Source organism: Esox lucius, chromosome 3 (genome assembly GCF_011004845.1).
Source record: "Esox lucius isolate fEsoLuc1 chromosome 3, fEsoLuc1.pri, whole genome shotgun sequence".
Taxonomy (NCBI): Eukaryota; Metazoa; Chordata; class Actinopteri; order Esociformes; family Esocidae; genus Esox; species Esox lucius.
Window position 1 is genome coordinate 9,786,366 of NC_047571.1, and position 20,406 is coordinate 9,806,771.

The 20,406-nt window shown below is 30.7% G+C and overlaps 1 gene segment (V, D, J or C); it reads right to left on the reverse strand.

The window, feature by feature from the left end:
- LOC105018089 overlaps positions 1-20,406 on the reverse strand; it is a 43,502-nt gene extending 23,096 nt beyond the window's left edge. Inside the window, 1 exon segment of the C gene segment in view lies at positions 20,376-20,406. Coding sequence covers positions 20,376-20,391 — 16 coding nt within the window.

Below are 20,406 nucleotides of genomic sequence, written 5' to 3' on the forward strand. Positions count from 1 at the left end.
GATGGAATAAAAACAAACAGCACACCAATTGGAACCACAAATCAACAGTTAAACCAGCTGTAGTACATGGAATGTGAAATGATGTCCCTGCACTGTAATCAGTGTCAGCTTAGGTAAATACTATATGATTACGCTAGATATTCAGATTTCAGTCACTAATGTGATTAGTTGTATTAACTTACTAGCAACAATACATAAGCCCTTAAGCAGCAATACATAAGCCCTAAAATCAAAGTACCTTTTTTGATTGACCATTCAAACTAATATTTGATTTGAAACAATATTGTATGCTACTAAGTACTTCTTGTGATGAGCCTTTATTTCACCATATAAATAAATAACTAAATGAAATGTTTAATTAAACAGACATTGCAATTTGTTTAAAGTAATACTTCCTGGTTTCAATAATTATTTTGGCAATGCATCTGCTTGAGCAATATCTATGAAGGACATTTTCTGAAACCACAACAAAGAGCTTAGTAAGTTGCAATAACATATTATAAAAAAGCTTATCTACAGCATCTTTGTGGCATTCAAGTAATATTTGTGTAAACATTTGTTTTTTACTTAAAATTTGAGGATCTGAGTTATCAATATTATCCATATTAATTCATATGTTTTCAAATTGTTATGCTGCACATATGTTAAGTTGCACCACCATAAGAAAGTACATTTTGGACTTAAATAGTCATCTAAATTCCTTGACTGAATATGAGTTTGATTGCATTTGTCACACTGTGTTATAATTTTCATCAGTTACTCATGGTGCATAAACTTCACTAAATAAATCTTAGATTACAAACGTGACTGTTTTTATATTACCGCATAACTTTACATTAATCGCATCTAATTAACCCAGGTCATTTGATAGCAATGTATTCATTGTACTTGTGTACTTGTGTTAAATGCTGAATCTACAGCATTTAGTGATTATTGAGATAATGTACATAAAGCAGACTTACTGGATTGAATTATTAATCGTGTGCCTGATCCAAATTGTATCTTGTAACCCCCTGTAGCAGTCACACAGTATGTTATCCACATTACATAAACTGTGCATGCTCTATGCTTAGAACATTTTGCCAGCTGAATCAATTCAATAAATTAAACCACAATTAAAGAAGCATTCATTTCCAGTGATCTGAAATGTTATTTTACTGGCCCAATTAACTGAAATGTAATAGATTAAAATTGTTTGCATCTTTGATTTTGACTGCTCATACTAGTAATAAAATTAAAGAAACATGTGCAATCTCTTTCCCATACTGCTGTAGGCTGAAGTCACTAATGTGATAACAAACTTACTTGAGAGAACTATTAATGCTGTGCCTGTCCCAAAAAGGATTTTGTTGAAACCATCTCCAGTCACACAAAATTATTCCACATTACATAAACCTCTTAGCTGCACTTGACTTGGGCTAAAATAAGTGCAGAAACTGTTAAAGCACACAGACTATGTTTATCAAAATGTATGTGTTAATAAGGCTTGTTCCAATAAGGCTTGCTCTTTTGACTATAAAAGGATCCAGGACGCTGTTTGCCCAAAATTAGAAGTACTATGGGAACGCCGTTCCGGACCGTTCCGGCCGAAGTCAAGCACTGCCTCTTAGCAAAAGATTAATCTTCAAAGATTACATGCATTTCATTAAAAATTGCAATTAAAGGTTTCTCTGCCATTGCTAACAATAATTTTGTGTATAAAAAAAACTTACTCCAATCAACAGTTAATTTTGTTCCTGTCCCAAAGATCATTTTATCGAGGCTACCAGTAGTCACACAGCGTAAACCTACAGTACATAAACGCTAAAGAAAAAGTACATTGATGAATGGAAACGTTAAATAAATATCTATGTTTTTTGTCACAGTGTTAGATTCTTTATCAAATTGCTCATGGAGAATGACCTTGCATTTTCATTGACTAATTCCATCAGCTTGCATTCATGTACTTGCTTTTAATTAATGCATCACATAAAATGTAATTAGCATGTGTCATTCAATAGCTATATATTTACACAACCTGTGATGACTATGTTGTATCTACAACATTTAATCTAATTATTTGCTCAATACACAAAGAAAAGTATTAACTTACTGGATTCAATAATTAATTGTGTGCCTGTCCCAAAGATAACTTTGTCACGGCTTGTAGTAGTCGCACTGTATGAATCCACATTACATAAACTGTGAGAGTTATATGTTTGCAAGAATTAACCATAGTAAATCACTCAATTCAGAAACAAAATAAATTATAGTTCAATAAAGTGGCATTCATTTTCAATAATCTGAATTATAATCCAAATTGTTTTGATTTGAATTTTACTATTTAAATTTACAGTAATTAAATTAGAACTGGCTGATTTTCACTTACACATAGAATAAAAACCAATAGCACATTAGAAATTGCCATAATGAACAAAAAGGTATACTAGTTGTATTATACGGTATTAAACACTATATTTCTACATTTTAATTAATGTCTATCTGTGTAAAAAACTAATTGAAATAGGCCACCTTTTTAATTTTTTTGGCACTAATGGGATTAATGTGATGGACTTACTTGAGTCAATCATTAATGTTGTGCGTGCTCCAAAGATGATTTTGTAATATCCATCTTTTGTCACACAACATTAACCATCATTACATAAACCATGTTGTAAAATACACTTTTTCTAAGACTAAAAGCATTTCACAATCAAATACAATGAAACTCTTAAACAATTTTGAATACCTCCCCATAAAAAATATTTTGAAATAAAAAACATACCTGAATAAACAGTTAGTTTTGTGCCTGTCCGAAATATGACTTTAACAAGGTTACTAAAATTCACAACATGAACCAACAGTACATAAACTCATAAACTGTAAAAAGAACTTGATTTACAAATCATTCATACAAATATATGATTCGTAAATATATTATTCCCTAGTTAGCATTTGCTGTTGTGAGCATTTATTTGACTGAATCAACATAACACATTTTTTTTGGCATGTTTAGGGCAGTAATGAAAAAGATATTCTAATCTTACTGATTAGAATAAATATTTTGGTTTTTGTTCCAAAAATTACTTTGGTACTTGACAATATCTATGAATAGACCTTTGCTTACTCAAACAAGAAAGATCATAGTGAGCTACAATAAGAATTATTTAAAAATGACGGTAAACTATATTTGGAGTTTGGTTGTGTCAAAATACTGTTTTTCAATTTCCACTGAATGTTTAGAATATGTTATGGTACACACTTGTTATGTTGACCAAAATGACAGTTTATGACTTTTTAAAATTGCATTTGCACTTACGTGAATCAATAACCAGCTTGATTCCTTGACCAAATATTAGTTTGTTTGCATTTGTCACACAGTGATAGATCCCTTAACAATTACTCATGGATTACTAAGTTAGTTTTAGTGAGACTAATTCCATCAGTTGCATACGTTAACTTGTTTTACACTAGTGCACAACACCAAAAATAATTACTCTGGATAATTTAGTAGCCATGTTTTTTCAAAACTTGTGTTCAGTCTAAAACAAAAATACATTAACTTACTGGACTCGATTATTAATCCTGTGCCTGTCCCAAATATAAACTTGATACCATTTGAAGAAGTCACACAGTATGAACCACCATTTCATAAACTGTTCAGGCTCTATGCTTATAGGAAAGCAAATCAGTCAATTTAGAAAATGTAAATCACGACTCAATAAACTACAAATTGTGTGCCAGTGCAAACATATTTTGCCTACTCCAACCCAATAGCCACACAACATGAATCAACATTAAATAAACCTCCTAGCAAAAGAGGAAAACATCTAATAGAGGAAAATTATAATATTGTGAAACTATTAATATTGTTTGAACCAGGTAATGTTTCCCCAAACAAAACAAAAAAAGTATTTAAAAACACACTTACTTGATTTTATTACTAATTTTGTTCCAGATCCATACATTAATTTTTGTCCACCAGTAGTCACACAATATGTACCTACAGTTTGTCCTCGAAACCAGTCTTAAAACCATGTATCTTGATTTGTGTATTTTTGTGTCTACATCTGATTTATAAATTGCACTTACCTGAGTCAATAATTAGCTTTATTCCATGACCAAATATGAGTTTGGTTGCACTTGTAACACAATGTTAGATTGCTTAGCAATTACTCATGAAGAACTACCATACATTTTGTTTGAAAAATTCTGGCATTCGAATCAGTTTCAATACATTAACTTGTTTTAGATCTGTGCACAAAACTAAATCTAACTAACCTGAATCATGCAACAGTGATTTAAATGTAACTTGTGTTAAGTCTTTTTAATCTTTTAGTCTGTTTTTTGGCACAATGCAAAATAATAATCAAAAATTACTACTAGCCTACAACTGTACTATAGATTTCTATATTTAAGATGATGAAATTACAGAGGATTTTAATACTTAAATTATAATGAATGGTATGTTCCCCACTTTTTTTCATGTAGCCTCATATTAGTTTCACTTGAAAATATTAGTTTCACCAATAAACCCCTAAAATCAAATACATCATGTCACATAATTTGTGCAAGGGGAAAATGTAAGAACTTACTGGATTCAATTATTAATCGCGTGCCTGTCCCAAAGATTAACTTGTAACTTCCAGTATTCACACTGTGTGAATCCATCTTACATTAACCGTGCAGGCTCTATGCTTACAATATTTTTGCAAGGAAATTCAGTATATTTAGGACATGAAAGTAAATTACAATTCAATAAAGAGGAATTTATTATAAAGGTTCTGCTTGAATTGACTGAAATGAATGTAAAAAATTAATAATCAATTGTGTAAATAACCTGGAAATAGTTTGTTTTAGGTTTTGGTCACTACTGTAATTAATTTAATGAACTTACTTGAGGCAACTGTCAATTTTGTGCCTGGCCCAAAGATGATTTTTATTCCACCTTGTTGAGTCACACAACATGAACCCGTATTACATTAACCTCTTTACTATAGACAAAATCATCTAATAAGAAAAGGAAAATATTTGAACTTTACAAGCAAACTGAATCTCTTTAAAATATTAAAAATAGACTTTGATTATTATATTTTTTACAATATTGTAAATGTGAAATGTCGGACAAATGTATTAGAATATTATCTGCATGCCTGTTGCCTCCAATTGGTGAGTTTTTCTGCAATCGAATTTTTTCCCATTAACTGCCTCATGTATGAACAACTATGCAAAAATATAACTAAGAAGAGATTCTATCTTGTTGGACAAAAGGGCCCTTGCAATGTCACTAATGATTCTCTCTTGAATTTTTTGTAAACTAAAGCCAATACTGATGTTTAAATTATTAGTTTTCTGCTAAAAGTAACTTTTCTCCCATTATGTTGTACTTTCCACCAACAATGAAATCATCATAAACTACATTAAAAAAAAATCATAACTAAATGAAGGTAATGTCTTAAAGGGAATTGATTTCTTCACTAAAATAGTTAATTCAATATAGTAAAATATCAATATCACCCTAAAAATATTTGTATTTTATTAATTAGTAATTCAACACCATTTTATTGCTTTATTAATAAAAAAAAATTATTTTGCATTTATATTAATGGTGTGAGAGGTCCAAAAGAGCTTCAACACAATATTGAAAATGCACTTAAATTAACTATAACTACTTCATGATGTGAGCTGGATCAATGCAACTTTTGGCGGTTGTCTATGGACAACATTGGGTAGCTTATTCAAATAATTCTTATAAAGGAAAATTCAAGATATTGCAGTTAGCACTCATTGAGGGAATTAATAGCTGTTTACAACATATACATAAGCGGTCAGAGTACAATTCAAAATTTAAAGATGAGGGGCTTGTAGAAATAAAAGCTACAATATTGAGATATGTTTTAATTCTTACTTGATCTCACAAACAAAGCTGTTCCACTTCCAAAGATCATCTTATTTCCTGCAGTATTCACACACTAAGAAAAGGCTTAACGTAAACAGCAACGCTTCTAACTTATCCTCACTGCTCAGGATATTGATATACTATGTTTTAGATTTTTGTACCTTATTGTATTCTTGAACAACTGAGGTATGATTTATATGTAATATTTGGATTTGCTTCAATACATAGCTACAGCAATTACTTGCTATGGTATTATTGTGAACTTCATACAAATTTTAATTTGAGTGTCTATCCGTCTCAAATTATGGATACAATCTGTAACATTATAGCATCATTTACATTTAAATGCAATTATGTTTTATTTTTTTTGCCTACCTGTTGATACCGTTAACTTGGTTCCTTTTCCGAATATTAACCTTTTTCCCACAGTCACACAATGCTATATATCAATACGGATACTACTAGCCTACAACTGTACCATCCATCTCTATGGTTAAAATGGATTTTAATCCTCTCATTATAATAAAAGTTATTTTCCCTTTTTTTTCATGTAGACTCATATTAGTTTCACTTGAACTTTCAATTCACCAATAAACCCTTAGAATCAAATACATAATGTCACATATAATTTGTGCAAGAGGAAAATTTAAGAACTTACTGGATTCAATTATTAATCGTGTGCCCGTCCCAAAGATTAACTTGAAACCGCTGCCAGTATTCACACAGCATGAATCCACATTACATTAACTGTGCTGGCTCTATGCTTACAATAATTAGCCAAGTAAATCAGTGAATACAGGAAATGAAGGTGAAAGAAAATTGATACATTTATTTTACAATAATTATCTTTCAGGTTTTTTTGGGGGGGAAATGTTAGTGCCTGAAGTCAATGAAATAAAATTTTAATGGCGCAAAGATAAAACATGTATAACAGTGTTACTTTGTAACACATTGGTTCGACATTTTAATAAGTGTCATGTGTAAATACTATATAAACAAGTCAATATGGCTCCCTCAACAAAACAAAGCGTGCTTATTTTAAAGCATGGTTCTACACTTTTCTATCACTTTCAACACTGAAATGTTGGTCTCAATTTTAAATGATATGACCTGTCAAAATTATCTTTAACTTCATTTTTTAAATTAACTTACTTGAGTTAACTGTTACTTTTGTTCCTGTGCCAAAGATGATTTTGCCAACTCCACCAGTCACACAGTAAGAAAACACAGAACATTAACCTAGAAGCATTAAAATGTATTAAGGGACAATTCTATCACTGAAATCATGCTTGAAAAGTAGTCTAAAGCATGATGAATCCTTCTTTCTATTGTGGATCTATAATCTTCAAAAGATGCAGAATACCTGCTTTATTCTACTGCATTGTTTCAGAATAACAATCAATGGATTACTAATGTTCTTAATGAGATATTTCATGCCATTGTTTGAGGTTCTGTTATTAAAACAATGGGAAGTATACTAAGATAAATATTATGGCAAGTTGAAGATATTGCAGTTAGAACTCACATTCTATATTCTATATATTTTTATACATCCACAGAAACTACTAGTCTGCAACTGCACTACAGACAGTGAATATGCAATAATTAAGTTCAAACATTTATTTTCCACTCTTAATCCTTCTAATTTTCCTTGTAAATGTATTATTGAACTTTCAATCCCTCAATAAAACATCATTTTTACAAGGAGGAAAATGTATGGACTTACTGGATTCAACTATTAATTGTGTGCCTGTCCCGAAAATAATCTTGGTTCCACCACCAGTATTCACACAGTAGGTACCAACAGTACATAAACTGCACAGGCTCTATGCTTAGAATATGGAAGGTAAATCAGTCAATTCAGGACATGAAAGTAAATTACAAGTCAATAAAGGGACATGATTTTTCAAATATTATGTTTGAAATGTGTATCAGAAATGTTACTGTTGTACCTGAATTGACTGAAACAGAATTAGTCCCATCCATGCTTATCTGTGCTCAATAGTTCAAAACAAATAATGTAATAGTCAGATGGCACAGAGAAACAATAGCATGTTTCAACTCCCTCAAAAGTTTCTAACTATGTGAATACTATGTAAATAAGCCATTTAAATATGTCTCACTCAATGCATTCTTTTAAAGTTTTTTTCTTCCTTTTTTGTCAATGTATATTATATATACATTTCACTTCAACTTTCTGTCCATCATTAAACTGCAAAAAGTTTAATACATTTTGACACTTTAATTGGTGCATGAGATAATGTATGTAAACTTACTGGATTCAATAATTAATCGAGTGCCTGTCCCAAAAATAACCTTTTCACGACCTCCAGCATTCACACAGTACAAAACCACATTACATAAACTGTGCAGGCACTGTGTTTGCAAGAATTAGCTAGGTAAATCAATACATTTAGGTAATTATGTGAACTGCAATTCAATAAAGGTACATTTATTCAAAAATAATCTTTGGCCTTAAATCTGATTCTATCAGATTTAAGGAAAATGAATAAAACAATCTATTAGTACAAAACTGCTAAATTACTAGCATTTAACACCATATTACCACATATATTACGTCTAATAAATGTCTGACTGTGTAAATTAAATTTAAAAAGGAGAGGTACATATAGCTCACTCAGCTGAAAAAGGTTGTATACTTTTGTAAAATATTGTATACATTTGTAAAATTGTATACTTTATCATACTGAAGTGTTAGTTTTACATTTAAATTAAATAGATCAAGATTTCAGCTGTCCGTAATATCTTTGGTGGCATATTGAACATTAACATATTTGCCTCAAGCACTTTTGTGCTTGTCCCAAAGATGATCTTGTAGTCACTGTTTGAAAAAACTGTTAAAACAGTTGTTGATACTACTAGCCTACCCTCCTATAGATTACTTTAGTGAACATTTTATTTAATTATAAAAATATATTTTCCACACCTTTCCCTCTTTTTACCATGTGCATATTTATGAATTTCACTAATACAAATGAAATTTATTTTCACACAGACAAATTCTGCAAAGGGAAAATCTATGTACTTACTGGGATCAATTGTTAAACGTGTGCCTGTCCCAAAGATAATCTTGTTAACACCACCAGTATTCACACAGTATGAATACACATTACATAAACAGTGTAGGCTCTATACTTACAGGAATTTGCTCATTGGATTATGACTACTCATAATTGGAATTGAAGAAAATAATGCATAATTGGCATGTAAAAATAAAACATGTATAACAGCTGTAGTAAAATACCATATTCATATACTATAAGAGTGTTTATTTGTGCAAAAGCTATGGCTGTATAAATATGGCTAACGAAACAGAAGACATTCTGTATCACTTTTAGTATAGAAGTGTTCAATTTAAAAATAACTACTGTAGGATATAAGCTGTCTAAAATGTCTTTAACACAATATTGAAAATGAACTTGTAATTTACCTGTGTTAATTATGAATTTTGTGCCCCTCCCAAAAAACATTTTGTTGGCTCCTCTAGTCACAAATTAATAACTCACATTGCATTACCCTTGAAGCAGTAAAATCTTCCATTTTACATTAAGAGGATAATTTGTGTAAAAGCCCCGAAGCCTGATTAGTTCATCTTTTGAATTGCGGACCGGTTATTTGTTTCCAGTAATGCAGTATACCCATTATATTCTCCAACATTAGTTCCTTATAACAAGCCAAGTATTGTTATTGTTTCTATTGTATACTTATATGTTCATTTTATTATAAAACAACCCAAATACTTATATTTATGGAATATTTGAATTTGCACTTACTTGAGTTAATGCCCAGTTTTGTTCCTTGACCAAGTATAAATGCATTCCCATATGACACATAATGCTACATGCCATAGCAATTACACACTTTTATTAACTATATGAAACTTTTAAAGATCCACTTCAATTTAACAGATTTTCTTTTCTAAGGGATGGAGTCAATCAGTAAAATTATTGCACAATTAATATTCAAAATAATTTTCTCACATTGTATTTTAGGTTGTGTGTTTCAGTCTTTGGTACATATCATCATATCTTAAGAATATATTTACTGTATTTTATAAGGGTTAGGGGTTAGGGTTAGTTGGGATCAGATTTTTGTCCTACCTGTTGAAACAGTCAACTTTGTTCCTTTTCCGAACATTAACTTTTCTCCCACAGTCACACACTGATGTACATCCCTACAGAAACTACAAGTCTACTACTACCGCAGGTTAACATAGTGAAAACTATGCAATTACAGTACTGCACTTTCATTAAAATACAGTACAGTATGTTACACTCTTCTCCCTTTTTTTGCCATGTACATATTCATTTCACTAGAACTTTCAATCTCCTAGTAAAACATTTCTTTTAAACATTTTCACATGGATCATTTGTCTGTGGGAAATAAAAGAAACTTACTGGATTCAATTATTAATTGTGTGCCTGTTCCAAAGATCAACTTCAAACCACTTCCATCATTCACACAGTATTGATCTACACTACATAAACTGGGGAGGCTCTACGTTTACAATACTTTGTAAATCAATCAATTTGAGTTATTGTCTGTCAAATTCATTCCTGTGGAATGTTATTTTTGCCCCAACTCTGAATCTGGCACCTCATAGTTAAGATAAAACGAATATCATATAATCGTTTTTGACAAACAAACATGTAATGTATAGCAGCAGAAGAACTATGTAACACTATGTTTCTCTAATAAATGTCTACCTGTGTAAAGTCTTGTAAATAGGTTCAGCATTATATATATATATATATATATATATATATAATAGTTAAAATGTGGATTCAGGTGTGCTAGTTCTGGGATACATCTAATACATGGTATGGCTGGGGTGTCTCAAGGAGAGGGTTGAAGACCTATGTTCTACACTATTCCAAACCACTTTTAATTTCTAAAAACAAACATAACTACATTATTTTAGCATGATATTTGATATAATACAAAACATTTACTTACTTGAGTCAACTACAACTTTTGTGCCAGTCCCAAATATGATTTTCTCAGCTCCAAGAGTCACACATTAGCAACTCCCATATCATTAACTTAAAGCATTTAGAATGTTTCATCTTCTTTTTAGGGGATACTTATTTAATTCAAATCATACCTTATCACGATAATTGAGCTTCTAACTCAATCATACTCATTATTTAAAACAACAATATAGTATGCCGTGTTCTTTTTTATTATTGTTTTTGTTTTATTAAAAGACGCAACGATGATTTATGAAATATTTAAATTGGCACTTACTTGAGTCAATGCTAAGCATAGTTCCCTGACCAAATATTAATGTATTCCCATATGACACACAATGTTAAGTACCATAGCAGTAACTTGCTATGACACTTTTGTCATCTATTGGGAACATAAACACACTTAATGTTGATTATGACTCTAAGTGTTGGTGCGGTGTTGATTCAAAAAGTATCATTATAGTACAATTTACATTTAAAGACAATGTTATCGCATTGTGTTGAATGCAGCATGTCCTTGTTTTAGTGTTATTTTGCTATCATTCTATTAATAATGTAAAGAGACTGAATCATTTTAATCCTTACCAGTTGGAATCTGGTTTTGCTTACCTGTTGATACCGATAACTTTGTTCCTTTTCCAAACACTAACTTTTGTCCAGTGTTCACACTCTGCTATATATCCATTCAAAAACTACAAGCCTGCTACTATACCATATATTACTATAGTTAAGAAGATTAATTACAGTTGATTGCTATACTTTCAATATAAAAGTATAGCAATCAAACATTTTATTTCTCCTATTGTTCTTTTTCTTATGCACATATATACATTTCACATGAACTGTCCATCCAACTATAAAAAAAACTAAACATTCAATACATTTTGACACAGTTATTTTTTGCAAGGTGAAAATGTATGGACTTACTTCCAATAATATGAGCAAGGGATAATGTGTGAACTTACTGGATTCAATAATTAATCGAGTGCCTGTCCCAAAGATTATCTTGTTTTGAGCTCCAACATTCACACAGTACAAAACCATGTTACATAAACTGTGCAGGCTGCATGCTTACAACAATTAGCTAGGTAAATCAGCATATTCACCAAATGAAGGTAAACTACAATTCAAGAACAGGACATTTATTTTAAAACACTGACTTAAAATTATTTTTCTGTCATGTTATTTTAGTACCTGAATTTACTAAAAATTAAATGGAATTGGCCCCAACTTTGATTCAGATAACTCGTAGTTGCAATCAAAGCAAACAATAAATCATTGGCACATAAAAACAAAATGTATAACAACTGTTGTAAAATGATATACCATATATTTATACTCTAAGAAGTGTCTATTTGTGTAAGTACTATAAATGTAGGCCATGAAAATATGTCTAAGTCAGCAAAAGACAAAACAATTAAGAAGTCTACACTTTTTGTATTTAAATTTAGGTTTTCAATTTAAAATAACTGTTCAAAATATCTTTAAGACAATATTGAAAATGAACTTACTTGTGTTAACAATTAATTTTGTGCCTCTCCCAAAGATGATTTTTGTGACTCCACTAGTCACACATTAAGAACTCACATAGCATTAACCTTGAAGCAGTAAAATCTTCCATTATGGGGATAACAGACCAAAGCCTGATTACTTCATCTTTATTTGAATTGCAGACCAGCTATTTGTCTCCATTGATGCAGTATATCTACTATATTCTACAACATTATTTCTGTGTAACGAGCTGAATATTCTCATAGTTCCTACTGTATACTTCTATGTTAGTGTATTATCAAACCAAAATATGCTTTGTGTAATATTTGAATTTGCACTTGAATTTGAGTCAGTGATTGTACACTATGGTACTTCAATTAACTATATAGAACTTCTAAACATCCAGTAAACATCCTAGATTTTCTGAAACTAATTGAGAGATGGAGTCAATCAGTAATATTATAGCGCAATGAACTACAATTTTTAGGTTGTGTGTTTCAGTCTTAGTTTGCTGTAATCATCTATTAAGAATATATTCACTCCATTTGATGAGTGTTACGGGTTACGGGTAGTTGGGATCGCATTTTTGCCTAGCTGTTGATACACTCAACTTTGTTCCTCTTCCAAACATTAACTTTTCTCCCACAGTCACATACTAATTTAAATCCATACAGAAACAACAAGTCTACTACTATAGCCATAGGGTAATATAGTGAAGATGATGCAGTAACAGTTGACTGCAATAAGAAAATGTAAAAAACTATATGTTCCCCTCTTTTTCTCTTTTTCTTCCATGTACATATTCATTTCAGTTGAACTTTCAATCTACCAATAAAAAAACTAAAATGGAAGACATTATCACATGGATCATTTGTGTGTGGGGAAAAAAGAATAAACTTACTGGATTCAATTATCAGTTGTGTGCCTGTTCCAAAGATAAGCTTGTAACCACCTCCATCAGTCACACAGTATTAATCTACACTACACAAACTGTGGAGGCTCTACATTTACAATATTATAATCAATTTCAATTATAATCTTTTCAATATTTTCATGTGGAATATTATTTGAGTAACTAATTGAACTGGAACTAAATGGATTAGTGACAACTCTGAATCTGGCAACTCATAATTAGGATAAAACTAATATCATGTAATATTTTCTGTCAAAGAAACATGTATAACAGGTATGTAACAACATGTTTCTCTAAAGAAATGTCTGTGTAAATTCTTGTAAATATGTAATTTGAAAATTTGTTCAACATAATATATACATACTTATTCAACACTTTCTGTATCCTTTTAAACATGATTTTTAATAGAAAATAAAATAATAACTTACTTGAGTTAACTACTACTTTTGTGCCAGTCCCAAATATGATTTTGTCATTTCCACCAGTCACACATTAGGAACCCACATAGCATTAACCTACAGCATCTAGAATGTTCCATCTTCCATTAAGGGGATAATAATCTAATTCAAATCATACCTTATCATGATAATCTTTAAATTGGGTACCGTTATCTTCTTTCAATAATGCAACCATCTTACTATATTCTGCAGAGTATTCTAATCAATGGAATAATGCTTATGGTATAATAATCAATGTCATTTGTATAGATTCTCTTTTTAGAACATTTGAAAGCATATTCAGTTAATTATTTTAAAGCAAAATGCAGGAAATTGCAGGTAGAGGTCATTGGGAATAATGATAGCAGTTTACAATGTATACATTAGAGGCCACACAGAGTTTGGTAAATTAAAGTTTAAGAGCTGGCAGAAGTAACAACTACAATATTGATATCTGTTTTGAATCTTACTTGATTTCACGAACAATGTTGTTCCACTTCCAAAGATCAGCTTTTGTGCTCCAGTATTCACACACTATGAAAGTGTTTAACAAAAACAGCACAGTCCTACCAGCAGAGCTTCTAACTCATCATAATCAATATTCAAGACATCAATATAGTACGCTGTGTTCTTTTCTATTATTGTTATTGTTTTATTAAATGACCCAACAATGATTTATGAAATATATAAATTGGCTCTTACTTGAGTCATTGCTAAGCATTGTTCCCTGTATGAATTTATTCCCATATGACACACATTGTTAAAAACCAGCAGTTACTTGCTATGACACTTTTTTCAACTATATGGAAATTTTAAAAACACACTTTTTTGTTGATTATATGACTCTAATTAAGGTATTGATTCAAAAAGTGTAATTTTAGCACAATTTACATTTAAAGGGAAAGTTGATCTTATTTTGTTTAACAATGTATATCTTTGTTTTAGTCATATTTTGCTGTAATTCTATTAATAATGTAAAGAAACTGAATCTGTTTCAAGTGTACTAGTTGGGATCTGGTTTTGCTTACCCATTGATACAGATTACTTTGTTCCTTTTCCAAACCATAACTTTTGTCCAGCATTCACACTCTGCTATATATCCACATAGAAACTACAAGCCTGATACTCTACCATATACATATACTTTTTTGGAAAGTAAAATAAAAGGTGTAATGGATTCTTAATTTTTTCTGGAGCTGTATTATTATAGTGAAGAAGATGGAATTAATATAGAGTAAAGAAGATGGAATTATTGATTGCTATACTTTCAGTATAACAATAGTACTTCTCCTATTTTTCACTTTCTTATGTACATACATTTTACTTCAACATTCAGTCCACCTGCAAAAAAACTAAACATCCAATACATTTTGACACAGATCATTTGTGCAGAGGAAAATGTAGGGACTTACTGGATTCAATTATTAATTGTGTGCCTGTTCCAAAGATAATCTTGTTCCCACCTCCACCAATCACACAGTATGAATCCACATTACAAAAACTGCCCAAGCTCTATTTGCACAAGAATTGGCTAGGTAAATCCGTCAATACAGGAAATTAGGGTTAACTATAACTAAATGAGGAAACATTTATTTTTTACTTATTATCTTTCCAAAATCTTGTTTTAGTACCTGAATTGACTACCATAAAAAGATTTGCCACCAATCTCTAATTCTGGCTTATAGCGGAAATCAAAACAAATAACACAATCTTTTGACCCAAAATATTTGCAGGTATAACAGCTGTAGTACTATGTGTTACACCACATTTCTACTTTCTAATAGATGTCTAAATTTGTAAATACTGTTAAAATAGGTTGCGTATGGCACACTCAACAGAAACATACTTACATGTCTATCACTTTTTATATTCAAATATTGTTTTTCTATTTCAATTAAATACATGAATACATGATGTGAGCTGTCCATAATATATTTAACACAACACTGAAAATGAACTTACGTGAGTTAACTATTACTTTTGTACCTGTCCCAAAGATGATTTTGTTGATACCATCAGTCACACATCAGGATGCCACATTGCATTAACCTTGAAGCACTAGAATGGGAAAATCTAATGCTGAAATCATACAATGATTACAATCTGAAGCCTGATTAGTTCACCTTTTTTTATTGCAAACTCAATTGTTTCCCCTCACTTAAATAATTTATTGAAAACAGTCCAAGCATGTCTATTTAATATTTCGCTAATGAACTGTTATGTCCATCAAATTATGTAGCATGTGATATTAAAGCATTATTTCAGTATAATCATCAATGGATTAATTATGCTCATTGTGTTATATTCAGTTCTATTCTAAGAACATTGGGAAGCTGATTCAGATCATTTTTATAAAGGTAAATACAAGGAATATATAACTTACAACCTATATGAGATGTTAGACTGAAATTCCTAATATAAGGCTTAGGTATTAGTAGAATTAAAAGATACATGAGTGATATTTGTTTTAAATCTTACTTGATTTCACAAGCTTTTTTGCTTTTTTGTATTCAAAACCTTAGAGAAAGCTGTACAAAAACAGCAGAAACCTAAGATTTTCTATCTCATCTTAATCAATATTCAAGATATTAATATAGTTTATATATTATTTTCGTATATTATTGTATTGTTAAAGGTCCAAACTATGGTTCTGTAACATTTTAATTGTGTAAATCTTCAACATTATGCTATGACCATATATATTGCCATATGACAATGTTAGATATTATATTAACAACTTCTAATGCTACTTCATATGGTAAACACGGACAATGACTTTTAAGGATCAGTACATTTATAGCACAATTACCTTTAAAAGCAGTATTTCCATAATGTGTTTTGGGTTGTGTGCTTTTGTTTGATATCATTCAAACTGTATCCACTTTTTCCATGTCAATGTTATTTTAATTTGGCAAACTTTCAATGTGCCAATTATGAAAAATCTAAATAATTTTGTAATATGGTGAAGGTGAAAATGTGTGAACTTACTGGATTCAATGATTAATCGGGTTCCTGTCCCAAAGATAAGTTTGCCAGTACCACCTCCAGTATTCACACATCATAAATCCATACTACATAAACCATATACTACCTAAACCGTGCAGTGTAGATGTTGTAATCAAATGTATTCTACAGATTAAATGTATAACATAACTGATGTTGGTTTATTATAATATCTATGGTAATATTCACAATGCCATGTTGTATGATTACAGAACATGACAATATGTGTTTTTCTTTGGTAGCGTTAAAGTAGCATAGATTATTTAATTTTATCACTGAATGTATGTTGTCCCAGTAATCAAATATAGATTAGTTCAGTTGTACCACAGTCAACATGTCTTAATAAGCTATGACAGTACATCACCCACGTAAAACAATAAAGTAACTGACTATCAGAATAGCATTATTTTGATTACCCTTGTATAAAAATATGTTATTTTCATTCAGTTGTGATTTGTCATTACTAACTTTTTATGAATGAATACAGATTTTGCTCCACTTACCTGATTCAACTAATAATCATATATAATCTGCCTACTATTGGCTGGTGTTTTGTTACCAGCCAAAAATGACCAATCTGAACATGATAAAGTAATGGATTCATATTTTTAAATAAAATAAACTTCCTCCATTACAGATGTTACTTACGAGTCTCCACAATCACTTTAGTTCCACTTCCAAAAATAAGCTTGTTTCCCCCCTGAGCATTCACACTGAGCTACACACCTTATCAAATACTCCAGACTTGTACCACTAGTACTGCAATGCATTTTACAACAGTCAGCTGTATCAATTTACAGCTTTGATTTATCAAGACCTGCCATCATAAGTCTGCACTCTTTTATTTTATAATAATAAAATATAAATAAATGTTATCTTATTATCTTATTAAGCCTCTTCCTATGGTTATTACACTGACATGCAAAACCATGCAAATACTGTAATGAATAAAGGTTGCATTCATTTAATCCCTGGTCACATATTTTCACTCTTTGAACCCTTCAACTGGAGAACCATATCTCTGTTTTGGAAAGTGTTGGTCTTATGCTATCTTTCTTGTTGTATATGTTGATATGAATGATCCAGTGTACAATGCGTTTCCATGTCAGTTCAGAACTTTCCGATCAACTAAGAAAGATCTGACAATCTCAGAATACTTTTTGGAGAAAAACATTTCAGAATAGGGCTGCCAGTTCAAAAAGTCTGCCAGATCTTTGACTTATTGACTAATTCAAACTTTACTCACCACATAATACCAGAAGCCTTGTGCCTTTCACAAAAATAATCTTTATCTTGGCATTATCTACACAGCAGTATATAAGCCCCCAATACATAGATCATATTTCAGCATAAAATTAACCTGTCCAAACTGATTCTCTGTAACAATCTGAATTGAAAAGACAAGATCAGTTGATAGATCACTTACCCGTATTTATAAAAAGTTTGGTTCCACTACCAAATATTACTTTTCCTGCTGTCCCAGTATTCACACAGTGTCGCACAGTAGTACAATAACAGTTTAGCAGTTTAGCTGTGTAGGAATTCTAAATTTAAAATACAATGTATTTAAATAATTCCTACATAAATCTCGAAGAAACCATGAGTTTTATTTGAGTATTGAATACTGATTTCACAAGTGTTTTCCACAAAAAGCCAAAGCTGTAGTTAGTTTAGCCTACTTCATTTGTGTATTCCACTATATATTTAAGAACAGCATAAAAAAGCCCTAATGATGTTATACTGAAATCAATCTTACCTTTCTGTACAAACAGTTTAATCCCACGTCCAAAAGTAATTTTGTAATTTGATGTTGTCACACAGTGAATCCATGCTCACTAAAAACCTGGTCGGCCTTGACTTTCTGAATTGACATTCTAAGTCACTATTTTTGGTGACATTTTTATTATTAAATAAATGTTACCCAATAGAATCATATCCCAAAATAATAATAAATTATATGGACAGTTATGTTATACGTTTCTAGGAATACATTTTGCCACTCGGGTTGGAATTTGAGAAAATCTAATATATTTTAGTTTGTTTGAAAATTGTATCATAGCCATTAAGATACATGTGTGTCTCATTTTGATTCCATTCACAAAAATAATCTTTCTATCCCCGCTGAGAATTCATTAACAACACACCACTACATGAGTCTGTGACAGGGTAATCCAATTTCCAAAACATAATAATTTTAATAATAGTAAATAATCAATATGTTTCAGATGTTTTAAGATTTTAAAGTTGTATCATTAGTATTGCAATGCATTTTACTGCAAACTCAGTGTATCAATTTGCATAGTTTTGTTAGAGCCTATTATCATAAAGCTTCTTCCATCATTATGCTATAAAACATATAACGTTCTGACTCCTTATCCTGCTAATACTTTACAGACTAATATCTTTTTGGCTTTGATAAGATGGGCAACCTAATTCTGATTTTTTTCATTAAGTAAATTTTTCAACTCAAAAACAATCTCTCTGATTTACAGAAGGTTAGTAATATAGTAGACACACACTATCTAATTGCATAGTCGGTATACACCATCCACAGTCTCTATTCTACACAGGCGTGCAATACATGTGCAATACATTTTAATGTCAATTGAGAATTCTGTAGATTACAATGAACCTATAAGAAAATTCAAAATAAAAATGAAAAAACAATATACTGTGGTATTCAGTTGAGGATTTAAATTTGTATTTTATCAATCAGATAAGCCTAGAAATTTCCCATTTAACAAGATCTGTTTTGACTGGTTATAGTATATATAGAAAAAAATCTATATTTGGATGGTTGTTTAAACAGAGTATTTGACTTCACTACATTTTACTCACCACTTAATATTAGTAATCTTGTGCCTTTCCCAAAAATAATCTTTGTGCCGGCATCATTCACACTGCATGACACATCATTATATAAACCCCCAATGCACAGGTTATATAATTCCATCATAAAATGTTTGAAAACCATATAAACCTGTGAAAACAGATTTTCTATAAAAGATGCCCTAAAAAGATAGAAAGGTTTCAGTGATACTGATGGATAGATCACTTACCAGTATTAACAAAAAGTTTGGTTCCACTAGCAAATATAAGTTTTCCTCCTGCCCCAGTATTCACACAATGTAATACAGTAGTACAATTACAGTTTTGCAGTTTGCTGTGTAATGATTGTATAAAGCATGTTTTTAAGTATTGAATATAGATATTCTCCCTATATTTCACAGAAATCCAACACTGTAAATAGTTTTGGCCCCTGTTACTTCATTTTTATATTCTACTTTGTATTTAGGTACAAGAGTAAAAATCTTAAATCTTTGTTATAATCTGAAAGTTATACTGAAAACAAATCTTACCTTTCTCTACCCATAGTAGTATCTCAGTTCCAAATGTAATTTTGTTCGTTGTTGTTCTCACATAGTGAATTCCTGCTCACTAAATTCTGGTTTATCTAGCCATTTTACTAGACATTTAGAGTCACTATTTTTATACTAAAAAATATTCACACCAAAATAAATCATTTTATGTACATTAACAGTACGCAGACTTTTTAGGAATATATTTATTGGAACCCCCCCGCCCCCAAAAAATATATATTTTAGTACAGGATTTAAGCAAGAAGGTTAAGGACAGGATTTAAGCAAGAAGATTAAACTTACGTGTCTCCACAATCATTTTGATTCCATTCCC